Source organism: Zootermopsis nevadensis, unplaced genomic scaffold (assembly GCF_977971745.1).
Source record: "Zootermopsis nevadensis isolate Lab colony 2312 unplaced genomic scaffold, Znev_1.0 Znev_ptg000023l, whole genome shotgun sequence".
Lineage (NCBI taxonomy): Eukaryota > Metazoa > Arthropoda > Insecta > Blattodea > Termopsidae > Zootermopsis > Zootermopsis nevadensis.
Genome location: NW_028259155.1, coordinates 4,616,260 through 4,630,441, shown reverse-complemented (window position 1 = coordinate 4,630,441; position 14,182 = coordinate 4,616,260). Strand labels below are relative to the sequence as shown.

The following is a 14,182-nucleotide window of genomic DNA, read 5'->3' as shown; positions in this document are numbered from 1 at the left end:
AATCTACGTAAAAAAAACGAGATTTTGTACCATTCTTTCTGAAGTAGATCGAGTTATTTCATGCCTACAGATAAACAAATAGGCAGAGAAATCAATTGAATATATATTTTTTTTTTTGGATATTATCCATCGTCTAGTAAATATAAAACGTAAAAACGACGTTTCGGAGATAGGGATTAGCTCTATTTAGTGCGCCCAACTGAGTAGGAACCTGAAGACGGAGATAGAGTCCCATCTCCGAAACGTCGTTTTTACGTTTTATATTTACTAGACGATGGATAATATCAAAAAAAAAATATATATATATTCAATTGACTCTTCACCATCGTCAAGAAGTTTTAGATTTGATAGGCAGAGAAATGTTAATACGCGCTCTACGGGCTGTGATATTACCTAAAAATTACCTCCTTCCAGCTTTACCTGGTCACATCACGAGTAACGTCTACGCGGCAGATCTAACTTAAAGATCGAGACGAAGATCCCATCGGCAGAGATCATGTGTCTTCCGTCACACAGCAGGAAACGGTCGCTTGCCACAGCTGAGCCACAAATGTAGTTTCCGGAAATGAGGTATTAGGGTTTCGTTCCAGCCACGTGCATATCGGCGCACGTGGGCTGTGCGACATATACATTACATCATTTTAAACTTCTCTCTAGGGTACTGTGCAAATCATACTACGAACGCTTAGGACAGCACGAAGGCAGTGACCTCTGTGGGCATGCCAGTAAACTACTGATTAGCAGCGAGTTTAATGCTCTAGTTGTATTACATAAGTGACATTTCACAGCTGGTATTAACGTGGATGATGTCTCAGATTATTTAAGAATGCTGTTCAACGACGGAAATCTTATAAGGGTCTATAATTCACTGCGCATAAAGATGGCTCTGCTGTAAGTATTGACTTACAAAGAAGAATTTAGGGCATATTTTAATATTAATATTAGATGTCAGATTTTAGGTTGTGATTTCAGTAATATGTCAGGTATAGTGGTTTACTTTGTGATGTGCGTGGCCTTGTATTTAATTTCCAACTTATTGAAACAAAGTTCCTCCAACGTCAACATTATAGTGATTTAATGGTTTTACAACCAAAGAATAAATTGTAACAATAATCATTAAAAGTCTACGAAATACATAAAAGGCAGTAAGAATTAATATATTTAGCTCTTGCAATGAAACATTATCAGATATGTATAACGTTAAGTCGAACAGAAATTACTCTCACGAAATATTTTACCGCTTTAGGTAAATCGCTGAGAGTTTGAACATGGCCGCCAGGTCCGCGCGCAAAGTAGCAGCTTCCAATTTCTGCGCACAACTCATTTTTAAACTTCTGCGCATACAAGGTCGCGTGTTGCCTTATAGGAATAAACCTTAACCACTTTGTTTATCCAGGGCTTATAAATTATTCGTTACAGAATTTTTAATGACGATTTTATAAGAATTCGGTTAGTTCTGCCTATATGTCGGTGTAGAAACATGGAAAATTTAATAATAAAATAACATATTCGTATAAACTACTGTAAAATTTCAAACTGAACTCAGTGATCGTACATTGCTTTCGCATCTTTTTTGAAACAAAACGAACTATGATTTCCTTTCATTCGCATTGACACAAAGCAAAAGGAATAATCGTTTCTCTTAACAATCTTACCGAAAAATTCATGACACGCCATGGACATTAATATTTTAATGAGTAATCTACATGCATTATTATATTCTTTAAAAACTTTAAACTGCATTAAATTGGAAGTTCATATTTCTTTTATGCAATAGGAAACAATTAGAACCCATTATTATACAAAAAATTAAACGTTACCATCAGAATATACTCGAACCAATTCTGTGAAATAATAAAACATCTTCTATTTCTTATTTATCAGATACGTCAATAAATTATAATTACATGCAATATCTCTCGTCTTGCGCGAGACAGATTTCCATGACGCTGAAAATTGAACCGGGTTTCCGATGTAATCTTGTGCGTGGTTACAAAATTTTCGTAGAATTACGAGTAACAACCCACATATTTATAGGCGTCAAAACCATAAGATCACATTTTAAATTTTATCCCTCGTTAATTCCTGTCGATGTCATCATACAAATAAAAGTAATGAATGATATGACTGTAAAGGGTTACATAACTTAAAAATATATAAATGCCAATTACGTATTAGTTTTAACCATTATATACGTCGTATGGTTTTAAAGGGAATTTAAAACTCAACTGTCAAAATACCCACATAACGATCAACGGACGGCAGCCAACACTCACTCCCCCCTCCCCGAGGCCATATACCACCTGCCCTTTCATTTCCGCCAAGCGGTAGAACAGCTGTTGTTGTGAACCAGGCAATGTGTTCGCAAAACCTCACTTACGCGAATCAACGTATGGAAACTCCACACTCACTATAAGAAATCCACACCATGCAATGGACTTTCTTAGATACATTTCTTTTGCCTTACATGCCCCTAAAATTGTTCGACTTCAACTACAATTCCAAAATTTGATAACGTAAAAACTTAGAATATCTCTTCAACTTAAGAACATACCTAATTTTTCATTAGAGTAAGAAACGAGCGAATTGCAATATAATATAAAAATTCCTCAAATTTTTCGCGAATTTTTAGGAACATTTTCTACTCATTCCATTTTTTATCAGAAAAAACATTGTTAAAAGAACAGCATAGATTCAAAAACGTTGACTGATCAATAAATATGTTTCACCGACGATATATAATAAAAGTCTCTTAATCTACAAAAATGTAAAGAAAAAATTATATATAAGAGATTACGCCATTTATCTAACTAACTTCGTTTGCTCTCCATGTTACAAAATAAAATAATTTTTTAGAGAATAATCATACTAAATTTCATCAAAATTCATCCAGCAGTTCGCGAGTTAAATCACGAGGCCAAACAGACGGACAGAAAGACATGGTCTACCATATATTCCCTCTTTTCATTAACATCGTTAAAATAACGCGTAATAACTTAAAAATAACTGTTACGTCTTATTTCACTGACGTCACAATTGTTCACAAATGCTAGTATGGGATTCATTTAATTAAAATACCTCTATAAGTTAATTTCGTAATCTACTAGACCTGTCGTCACAAAAATTTTACTCGTAAATTAAACACTCACAAGTTTTTTTTCCATTATACAAGGATTTTAAGCGTTATTTTGAAACTCCTCCCACATAAAAATGACGAATTAAAAGTTATTTACTAAAGCAACGTTCATTACGCACAGCTGACTTGCGTCTTCTCAAGAAAAAGTGATCAGATACCTGTTTCAGACTTATCTTGTGTAGCGTTTAACTAATGAATAACTTTAAAACATAAATTTCAGAATACGCGACAAATGTAAACAAAAAATAATATTAAAATAGAAAACCAAACATGGCGAAAATATTCTAAATGCTTCGGATTTATAATTTATTTTAAACACTATAGTAAGTATACTATATTTAATTTCAAACGTATATCTTTAACAGCACGCGTAATATACTAAAAAAAAAACTTTTCGTAATTCGATATAATGTACGAATATCAAAGTATTACTTAACATAACGTCTTATCAGAAAGATTCTGGTACTGTCCTGTTACCTTCCTTACAAAATACCTTTTCATTCAAATATTACAACTCCGATACGTAAAGAATCCACGTAGAAACAATTTCCAATTACTTCCCTATATAAGAGCCATCTCGTGTCGATACGTCAAATCGATATATATCGTAGATTCGATATCGCGTGACTAAGCGTAGCGTCACCATGGAAACTTAACCTATCGCCACAAAAGCGATTTCTGTGATACGATTCGTCGGTTTTTCAATACCTAACAGGGATTTCCAAGGGAATTAATGACAATAACAACTAAACCCCCCCCCCCATTTATGACATATTTGAAGGGGCGATTCGGTTCATTTGTTAATAATCATTGCACAATCTTATAGAAGCTTCAGTTTTGAACGTATATTTTTACGAAATCAGCTGAGACCAAAACCCCAAAATCCAAAGCAAAATAAACAAGACACAATAAAAATAACATCAAACAGTTAGTAACTCAGATTAAGAGGTTAAGTTAATTAATTATAGACGTATATTCAGAAAAAAATTGTTAATTTCAGGGATGGGCAAATTCTAGAAGTTCAGAAATAACAATATCGATATCTTTTTCGAAATTTAAAAAAAAAATCGATATCGATATCATAATATATAAACTGTACTCACGACCAAGAATACTGGAGCACGGCTCTGTGTCGGTGTCTAAAAACAAATCGAAAATTGAACTTGGTTTAGAATGTAACAATAAAATGTATCACCAACGCGAAAAGCAAAAAATAAGATCAACTAAACATTTTATAAAAATCAAATTGTTGCCCATCCCTATATAAAACAAACAAATAACAATATGACTATTATTCTTAATTTCTTTCTTAAACAAACATGAGGACCCATATAATTATCGTAATATATAAATTAACATCTCAACACAAATATTTGAAATATAATCAACGGGCAGATATTCTAGCCCAAAAAAGATCACATAAAATATTCTTCAACTTACCTGTAACTTTGTCCCTGATGAGTTTACAACTTTCTACCTCGCCAATGGAAGAGAAGAGAGATCGAATTTCCTCCTGGGTCATCGTCTGAGGAAGGTAATTCACAATGAGGTTTGTCTTACTTTCCTCTTGCTGACCTCCAGTATTCGTTTGTGAAGAGGAATTGTGTGAATTTGAAGAAGATGAGGTGGAGGAATTGTTATGCAATGTGCCATTCTGTTGGGGCACACTGTCCATGCCGTTTTGCATCATTTTATTTGGGAAAAACTCGTCCAAACCTGCAACAACAGAAATACATTATCAGACGATTACTACGCAATTATTCGAATTAATTTTATTTTATTACTGCATCGAAAGCCAGAAGGCCAATCACAGATACAGCGCGAGATAAGAACACAAAAACACGATAATAAATACAGAAATGTAACAACAAATATATCAAAAAAATTACAATGGAGGTGTAAACATTCAAATTTTGAATAAAACATTTGAACACGTAATAACTCTGTAACTTGGCAGCCATAGTGCTTACAGGATATCGATAGTCAAATGACCTAGATAAAAAATCGACTACTTTCATTTGTTTTGTGGTACCATTAAAAGAGCTTTATTTGGTAGCACTGAAATGGAGAGTTTTACATTTCCATACGTAATAAATGGCTGTTTTTAGTATCTGAAAGCCGGACTCTTATAGAAGCTGAGTGGACCATATTTATCATTCACGTAGCCGGATGTGGTAGACTTGATATAATTAAGAATAAAACCATTATAAAGCAATTTAATATAATCGTATTTTAAACAACTGGAGATGTTTTAAAAGACGGCGTGGATAAATTATGTGGAAAGAATTCAGAAACATAAATATTACAGGTTATTAAACACATTCTCCGAAAATAAAATATTTCACAACTTAGTCAAACACACAGCAGAATATAACCGCAAATCAATCAATATAATCTGTGACATTCTATATAAAAATATTAAACAAGGAAACAAAAACTTGAATTTTAGATTATTTTTCGTGATACTGTATCTTTTCCTGGCTTTACACAATATCTGACACCATTATAGTTTAATTAATGCATTAAATAACATTTTCACTAATTAATTCCAGCCTCAATTTATACAAAAAATGCTCGGATAAATCCATAAAATCCTTATTTCCTACCATAGATCCAGCTGGCAAAGATGCAATACGTGTTTCCGTATGATCGACCTTATTCGATATTTCTCGCGTCAGCAACTCGACTTCAGCTCGCATTCTGTGAAGTCGTCTGTGACGTATAATTTTCCTGCCCCTTCCCCTCTCAAACGTGACTTATTCTTTGTCTTTGCCAAATTTCTCTGCAATTTCTTATGTTTAACGCAATGAGATGTATTTCCTGTTCTCTGCCGACTTATTTCCGTGCTACTAATCACAGGGATGTCCAAGCCAAACGTTCTTAACCGCATAATCCTAGTCGTTATGTTCGTCCGTCCACTGTCATCTTGTCGTTCAAAAATACCCAGTAGCCATCATTTATTTTTTTCTTTTGGTATGTAATCAAACTGTGCCCAAAAAACGTAAATTTTTGTCTACTCTCATTTGCGAACAAATACGATCGTAAAATTTTAACACCTCCAGTTTCACTGTAAAGGAGTAAATTTCACTAAAATTTCCCCAGTCAGTTCACATAGTTAATGCTTCGATTCAGTACATCCAGCTGCTTAATTTTCTCCTATAATCATTTAATTTACAACGTCGATAATTATTTTTTAAGTTGAGCTTAGATCACGACTTATACCTCAGTTACCCTAATTTCTTCGTTATAAGTCTGTAATAAAATTTTAATTCCTTTACATTTATTGTCCTGGTTCGTCACGTGTGCTAAAATATGAACCAAATTCCGCTTATCCTTTGACGGTTCTGGATTTAAACACACTAATTAACAATACCATTATCATTAGTCACAAACCAAATCAGGATTCCTATAGCCAACTTTTCGCAAATTCCCGTCATAGATCCTTTATACACTTATTACGAATGTTTAAATTCTCGTTCGGTTGATTTCAAACTAACTTCTAACTTCTACATCTCCGCAGTTAAAACACCCCGCGTTCCCTCTCTGTTAAAACTGAAATAATTGTCGCCCCCACATATTTCAAACGTTGTTCATATCAGGGGCTTGTGGGTGGTCATACGTTTGAAATTGTATTATTGAATCAAACAGAAATCGACTGTCGGAGTGATCTTGAAGGAATTCAATTACTCCATAAACATAAAGCACTACTACAGATCTTACTATCATTGTTCCTGAGACATTGTACTGAATGACACTTACGTGCTATTCCATCATCTTTATGGGAAAACTAACCTCAAAATTTGATCAGACACCACAATTGCTTACGATGATAGACATTTATTTGTGTTTCCAAAGCTCTAGCTATGGTTTACAAACTAAAATGGGCCTATGACTTGAGCGAAAAGTAGATTCATCATCGGCGATCTAAATTTCTGTCAGTAAATGCGAGGGAGTTTAAGTTACGACCGGCTATCCAGTATCAGAGCAGCCATGTTGTTGCAATGCACTCTGGGGCACACTACAGCTAACTTGCAGCGCTAGCATATTTATCCGTACTTATTAAGAGGAGAGATGGACTGAGTAGGATAGTGATAAACCATAGTGATGAGAATAAATGGTTGTTTGGAGGTTAATACGTCTGTTATATTACAGTAGATTTACGAGATAAAAAACCCCAGCGATTTTCGAACACAACACTCCCCTTACTGTGGGTACAAATTGACTCTTTACTTGTAAATGTAAACAAAAAAAAATATTCACCTCATAAAAATCAGAAATAACAAATTCATTATGAAGTTTATATAAGGTTATTTGTCTCAGCTATGTTTGATTTTTATCTAATCGTATCCATGTCGAGACAAATGATTGATTCTCACAGATTATTAAAATCCTACTGAAGAAGCCAGAATTTAAAATATCCCTTTCAAGGGCTAACATATTAATTCATATCTTGTCTAATACGCGGGTATATTTTTAAGAAATAAAAAAAAACATTTAAAAGTATGTGTCTTTTGCCTATAACATTTCCTGCATTGAGATTCTTACACTTAACTTTTAAATAAAAATTCAAATGAAGAATAAGTCATGGAACTTAAACAAAATTCCTACTTCTATCTGACTTCGAGCCTTGACAACACACCGGAAATAACATTAATAATGTGGACAAACGAACGTTTTACGCTACGTAACAAAACTAATATCGTCTTTTACAGCCAGATACAACGCCTACTACAATCTAGAAAGAAATGGTTTGTGAATGAAAATGTATGTTGTTAGACCATGCTAACGCACATCGTACGCAACGCATCTACGCAGGTTCTACTATCAGGCTGTGGGGTAAAGAAAGGTTAGTCGTAAGCTCCTCCCATTAGCCTCCAGGCTCCGCCTAGCACCAAATCGATAACATGCATCCCAGTTGAGATTTATTTTCCCGCCGAGTTGCCCTGTATCTTCCCCTCTCTTTCCATTAGATATGCTCTGTTCCCAACAACGAACACCAAGAGAAACATTAAAAAAAAAGTCATCAAACAAAATGACAAATTTTTATTATGCCGAAATGCCCCTAACGAAGGCCGAGCTACATTCTGTTAATGCGCTTAATTATTTTATCTGCTACGTTATGCGACAGACGGCAATATTTTTCCCCCCCTGAAATGTGAAGTTCCTGTGTTGACTTCAACACAAAATGTATTTAAAAATTCAACTTTTCCGATTCGTGCAGTCGTTGCTGGTCTGTAAGGATATTAATGAACAGTTAGTTCAACTACGAATGCAACGCACATACTAAATTTCAGGCAAGCCATACCTAATTCGTCGATACAAATTATAATACCGTACTCTTAAATAAACTCACATCACTGTATTCTTTTTTAAAACTTGTGGTGTCTATTAATATTTTTTGCCAAAGGCAAAATTACATCGCACGGAAACGAAAGTAGTTATTTCGGGGACGAAAACCACCCTCTCACTCAAAAGAATTCATGACAAGGTAGTTATACACTCATTTTTAACTACATAAGGATGTCTATACCAAAACAAAGAACACATACTATTCAAAACTACACTAACGTCTCTTGTACACCTTCATGAAACTCACAAATTAGCATGATGTAACATTAAGACTCAGATATGAGAACCAAACCCATATCAGTGATAAAGATATGATTTCTAGAGATGATCAAAATAAGCAAAATAGTAGTTACGTCATTATTAGAAATTATAAAAAAATCAACTTACACTGAAACGTAAACAAATTTCTTGTAAATCGAAGAACACTTTGTTTGTGTGTAAACCTTTTGTTTTATTAAACTGATTGGCACAAAATGGTTACTATCATGTCTTATCCGCGTCAATGCATAACCTCCAATGATTAACAATTCGATTCCTGATTCCTTTCGATAGGTCGTTCCACAAATCGATTATCTTACTGACTACACTGAACTACTCGATATTCATTTTGGATTCGTTAAAAAAACTAATTACATTTATGAGTGTACAATTACTACATCTCAAAAGTGAAAAATGCGTAGTTATAATGTGGTCTCGACACTAACAAACGCACTGTACGGTTAATTTCCTGTCTTACGAAGAAGTTAAAACAGTGCGAAGTCACAATTTCCTTAAAAGTCCCGAAGCGTTACACGGTGTACCAACTTTGGCTAGACACGTTTTATTAGAATCAGGCCCATTCGTTGTCTGAACGCTTTTGATAACATTAATACAGGTTTACAGTGCTGTAACGTGCGAGTGTGACGTCCTTGTTGAGGGAGAAGGGGAGGGGTATACTAGCGGGTGACTGACTGCTAGCAGCTGCTATGATCTTTCTCACCATCTGCTGATCAACTACACGGCTTCAAAAAAGAACGTTAGTCTAGCTTGCGTCGCGTTACCAATATAATTACAAATACCGGTTGGCCTATATGGACTGCAAGAGACTTTTAATAATACAATTCTTTCCCACTCATTATTCAAAGATATGTACGACATCTCTTTACGAATATATGCAAGAAACATGGAAAGTTTCCATATCGCATTCATACGACTGCAAACACATTACACCAACTGTACATCACGCACGCACAAATACACGACTCGTAGAACATGAAAGTAAACTGTTAAATGGAACCTTTGTCAGCTCAATACGCACTGTGTGAGATTGAAGAGGTTTACTTATTACGTGATTTTCAAATAAAGACATCTTTGAACTAATCTCATCCCAGTAGCTAACTCCTGATTGAAATAATTCCGAAACTCCTGTGAACCACAGTGAAATGCACATTCCATTTCTCTTTGAAGCAAGCTGTTATATTCCTCGTTTACGACAGCAAATTTTTTTTTCGAACATGTGACGAAGACATAAAAGAGCACTTTGGATGCACACGAAGTCTCTGCTAGTGATAAAACTATTTTGTGGAGTAGTCAGACCGTCTTGTATTAGAAGCTAAGCACTAAAATCCAAAATGAACTTGGTAGATGAATAAATAAATCACACCATTATCGCTGCTTTCCCCTTTCAACCGACACAAACATGGAAGGCATACCTGTGTTGCTGGCTCAGAGCTGCAACAAGCCACTGGGGCGAGCAGAATGACACTGATCACCACACAAGACCCGGTCCCCCACCCCTGTAACGCTGGCACTCGTCTGCAACTAAGCCCGGGAGCGCTGCGCGGTAGAGCTACACCCTGGCAGGCTTTCCCTCCCTCCCACCCTCCCCCACCTACGCCGCAAAAGCCTTGAAAAGCTCGTGGCTCGTGCCGGCCATCCCGGTCCAGCCGAAATCTCGTCACTCGGCAAGTTCCGGCAGACGGACTCGGCAAAATTCGGAAATTATCATCATAGTCTGTTACGCCATCTGACAGACCGCTTTGTTGTTGCTATGATTCTTGGGGAGTCCTAATAATAAATTCAAATAAAATTGCATGATAAATTTGGAAATTAGATAATTTTATAGACGCGAAATTAAGTTAATAGTACAAATTTTATTCCTTTTAATGAATTTCTGGAGTAGCCTAGAGTTGATAAGTGTAAAAATATTTAGAAATAATCTTAATTCCCTTTTGTGTCTACGTTTTACGTTACAAAAAAAATATATCAATTTTGGTATCTGTCTTCTTAAATCTTCCGGTCTTAAGTGTATCTGGAAATTTGGCACAGGAATAAACATATTTTATACTCATTATAAACCTATAATTATGTACTATATTTCTATGGACCGATATTAATGAGCAGGACATTAAATTTCGTAAGGCTTATCTAGCTAAATGTTAAATATTCTCTCAACATTTGAATGAACGTATAGTAAAACCACATAAAATCTCGTCAAAATAGTCCGATCTTGGTAGTCGAACCCTAGAAACGTTGAATTAACTAATCATATTCAATACGTAATAATTTACTTTCTAAATAGACTGCATATTCCTGGTTCGAGTCTTAGTACATAAAATACGTACCGAGTAAAATATCCTAAACTCACTCCAATCCTGAATCTCCGGCAGCTGCCAGAGACAAAAACACGTGTGAATGCAACATTTGCAAACTTACAATTGCAAACAGCGACACGCGTATACGAACGCATCCAATTATGTTGATACCTCCTTGTTCTTTTTTACGCTCAGATTCAAAGCTAGTTTTATTTGTAGGAGACAGCTGTGAGAACCAGTTTCCTGCCAAACATTTATTAACGTGAAATGCATTTCTCCACAGACAAAAAAGAGAAAGTGGATTAAAGCAACGTTAAAACTTACAAAATCAATTCCTAGAACTATGAAGTTGTTTTACGTATATGACAGGATCCCGTGATAATCGAAATTGGGGTAATTTGGTGGAATAAATATGGTTAATATTATTGACCCCAAAATCTAGGCGTCTTAAAACCAAATTACTTCGGCATTTGTCTTCTAATAAAAACGTTTAATGTTATGGGACACACTGTGTAATTCTGCGTATAAATATGCAATGAAGGAAAATAATAAATTACCTAAGAATATAAAAATCATTGAATTCTTAAACGTCCATGGCAGTAATTTGTGGTTTCTTTTATTTTTTAGATACAATACGAACCATATCAAAACTGTCCCCGCCAATACAGCTAAGATTATTTATTTGTTTATATTTGTTTAAAACTTATCAGTCTAATCACAATAAAATTCCTATTAAATATTAAAATATTACCATAATTAACATTTAAATATTTAAAATATATTAAATGATATTCTCTATCGAAATGTTCGATTTTACATTAGAACATCACTTTTTTACAAGACATGTTTCAGTTCTAAAAGAACCATCTTCAGGTGTATAAAAATTATATAAACTTAAATATAATTTCTTAAATGCAACTTTTAGTCAGATGTTTATCAGATATCAAAAATGATGTTTTCTTCCATCCATTTATCATCTTAAGATTATTTAGTTAATTAGTAATTAACTAACTCAATACAGTAAAGTACAGTTCACGACTGTAATCTTGTGACTTTCAAGGAATGCAGGAAGTCCTTCCCGTAAGTCTCAAGATTACAGTCGTGGACTGTACTTATGAAGCTAATATTACGCTCAGTCGATAAAATAATCTTTGGGCGAAATAAACCCAGTTCACATCTTCAAAATCTATTTCTCTAAGATTCATTTGAATACTAACCTCCCAGTGCGTGTGATGGACCACTCTTATCTCAAGCGTTATGTGATCTCCAATTTATGATCGTGTGTTCTAATCGTGACCACATTTTATACGAATTTATCATTTAATCAATGCGTACTACATGCACAACCCATTTGATTATCCTTTATTAGATCATAGTAATACGAACACAAAACATGTAGATTATCAATTAATGAATTCGAATCATCCCTTTTGATATATTACCGAAATTTACAAATATTTGAATCCTGCTACATTACTGTAAGGTTTATTATTTTTTATATATAGATAATACTTTAATCCTGTAGTTTTTGACAATAATTTACTTAACTTTAATCTGCGTTTTCAGTAATCCATTTTCCTTACTAGTCTGTATTATATTTATCCATTAACAAAATACAATAGCATTATTCCACTATTTTACGAATATCACTTAATATTTTAATGTTAATATTAATCACTGATTATTAGTCTATATAATTTATTTCACAGAACGTCTAATGTACCAAATATTGAAATATCTATTACAAGTTAGAAATTTACAACAAACCTTACGTACTCCTATTATTACAATGTTCTTTCAGGTGGTAAAAATTAATTTGGTGGTCTAAAAATGTGGTAATTAGTGTAATACACATTCATTTGTGGAAAATTATAAGTTTCTTTGATTAAATACGAATTCAAGGTTTTAAATTGAGCCAAACAGTACGGAATATTACAATATTAAACTGGATGTTGGAAAAATGGTTACGATAATGTGAATTATTCATAAAGATGATGATTAATAGGCTTTTCTTGTTGGGGTAACGAAATTTTGGATTCTTTAATACCTTGGTATTTGTAATTTCAAATAGGAATTTTTAATAAAATAAATATTTCCGTCTTAAATGCGCTTATGAAACAACTTTAATTTAACACAGACACTCTAGTGTATAAATTGAGTTTAAACCAAGCTCTGAGTAAAAATTCGTGTTTACGTTGATTTGGGAGACAAATTTTTCGTTATTTGTGTGTTTTTATTCTCTAGTCCATAAGAAGAGTCCGATGTTGTAAATTCGATTGAAACTCTGGTTCCCCCTTCACACTGTCTGCTATCGATTTTCCGAGTACTTAACATGACTCATACAATCTCCCCCTGACATCAATATTCGATGGTTCATGAAAACATTAGGAAAATTGACAAAGCCGATTATCCACTTGTTCCCTAGAAATCAAAATAATTCTGACTAAATAATGATAATATACAAATGTTATCGAGATGTTCAGTACCTTTAAATCTTATTTTAAGTAATTTATAATACAACTGCATATTGAGAAAAAGGTTTATTTTCAGAGAGTTTAAAGATATATTAATTTAACTTTTGACAAGTAAGATGGTAAAGTTGCGTCATATTGTGATATAATAAGTATATTTATTAAATCTTGTCCGTCTAATCACAATAAATTCTTATTAAATATTAAAATATTACAATAATTAACATTTAAAATATTAAATGATGTTCTTTTATCGAAATATTCGATTTTCATTAGACCATCTAATGTAAATCGAATATTTCGATAAAGAACATTATTTAATATTTTAAATGATAATTATTGTAATATTTTAATATTTAATAAGAATTTATTGTGATTAGACGGACAAGATTTAATAAATATATTTTGACAAGTAATTTAAAACATACATTTATGGTTAGAATACCTACATTAATAAAGTACAGAATGTGTTAGTTACCACTATGAGTACAGGAAAACACTGAAATAGGAGATTTTTTTTATCAGGCCTATAGGAAATCTGAACCAATTGAAACGTAAAATTATTTATGAATTATAAGGCAGGTCTGTATATTTGTTTCACGTTAATTATTTAATGACTTTAATTTAACCTTGATTTTTAAAGTTTATGGACT

The 14,182-nt window shown here is 33.5% G+C and overlaps 1 protein-coding gene across 5 annotated transcripts in view; it reads right to left on the bottom strand.

Moving 5' to 3' along the window:
* LOC110831257 (ELAV-like protein 1) overlaps positions 1–14,182 on the bottom strand; it is a 114,421-nt gene that overhangs the window by 84,890 nt on the left and 15,349 nt on the right. For 3 of the 5 annotated variants that reach the window (XM_087354443.1, XM_022067054.2, XM_087354442.1), the window contains exon 2: positions 4,577–4,852. In XM_087354443.1, coding sequence (XP_087210569.1) covers positions 4,577–4,826 — 250 coding nt within the window. In that variant the 5' untranslated portion in view covers positions 4,827–4,852. Of the gene's footprint in view, positions 1–4,239; positions 4,276–4,576; positions 4,853–14,182 lie in introns of all 5 variants that reach the window. The other 2 variants (XM_022067040.2, XM_022067047.2) reach the window with 1 other exon arrangement.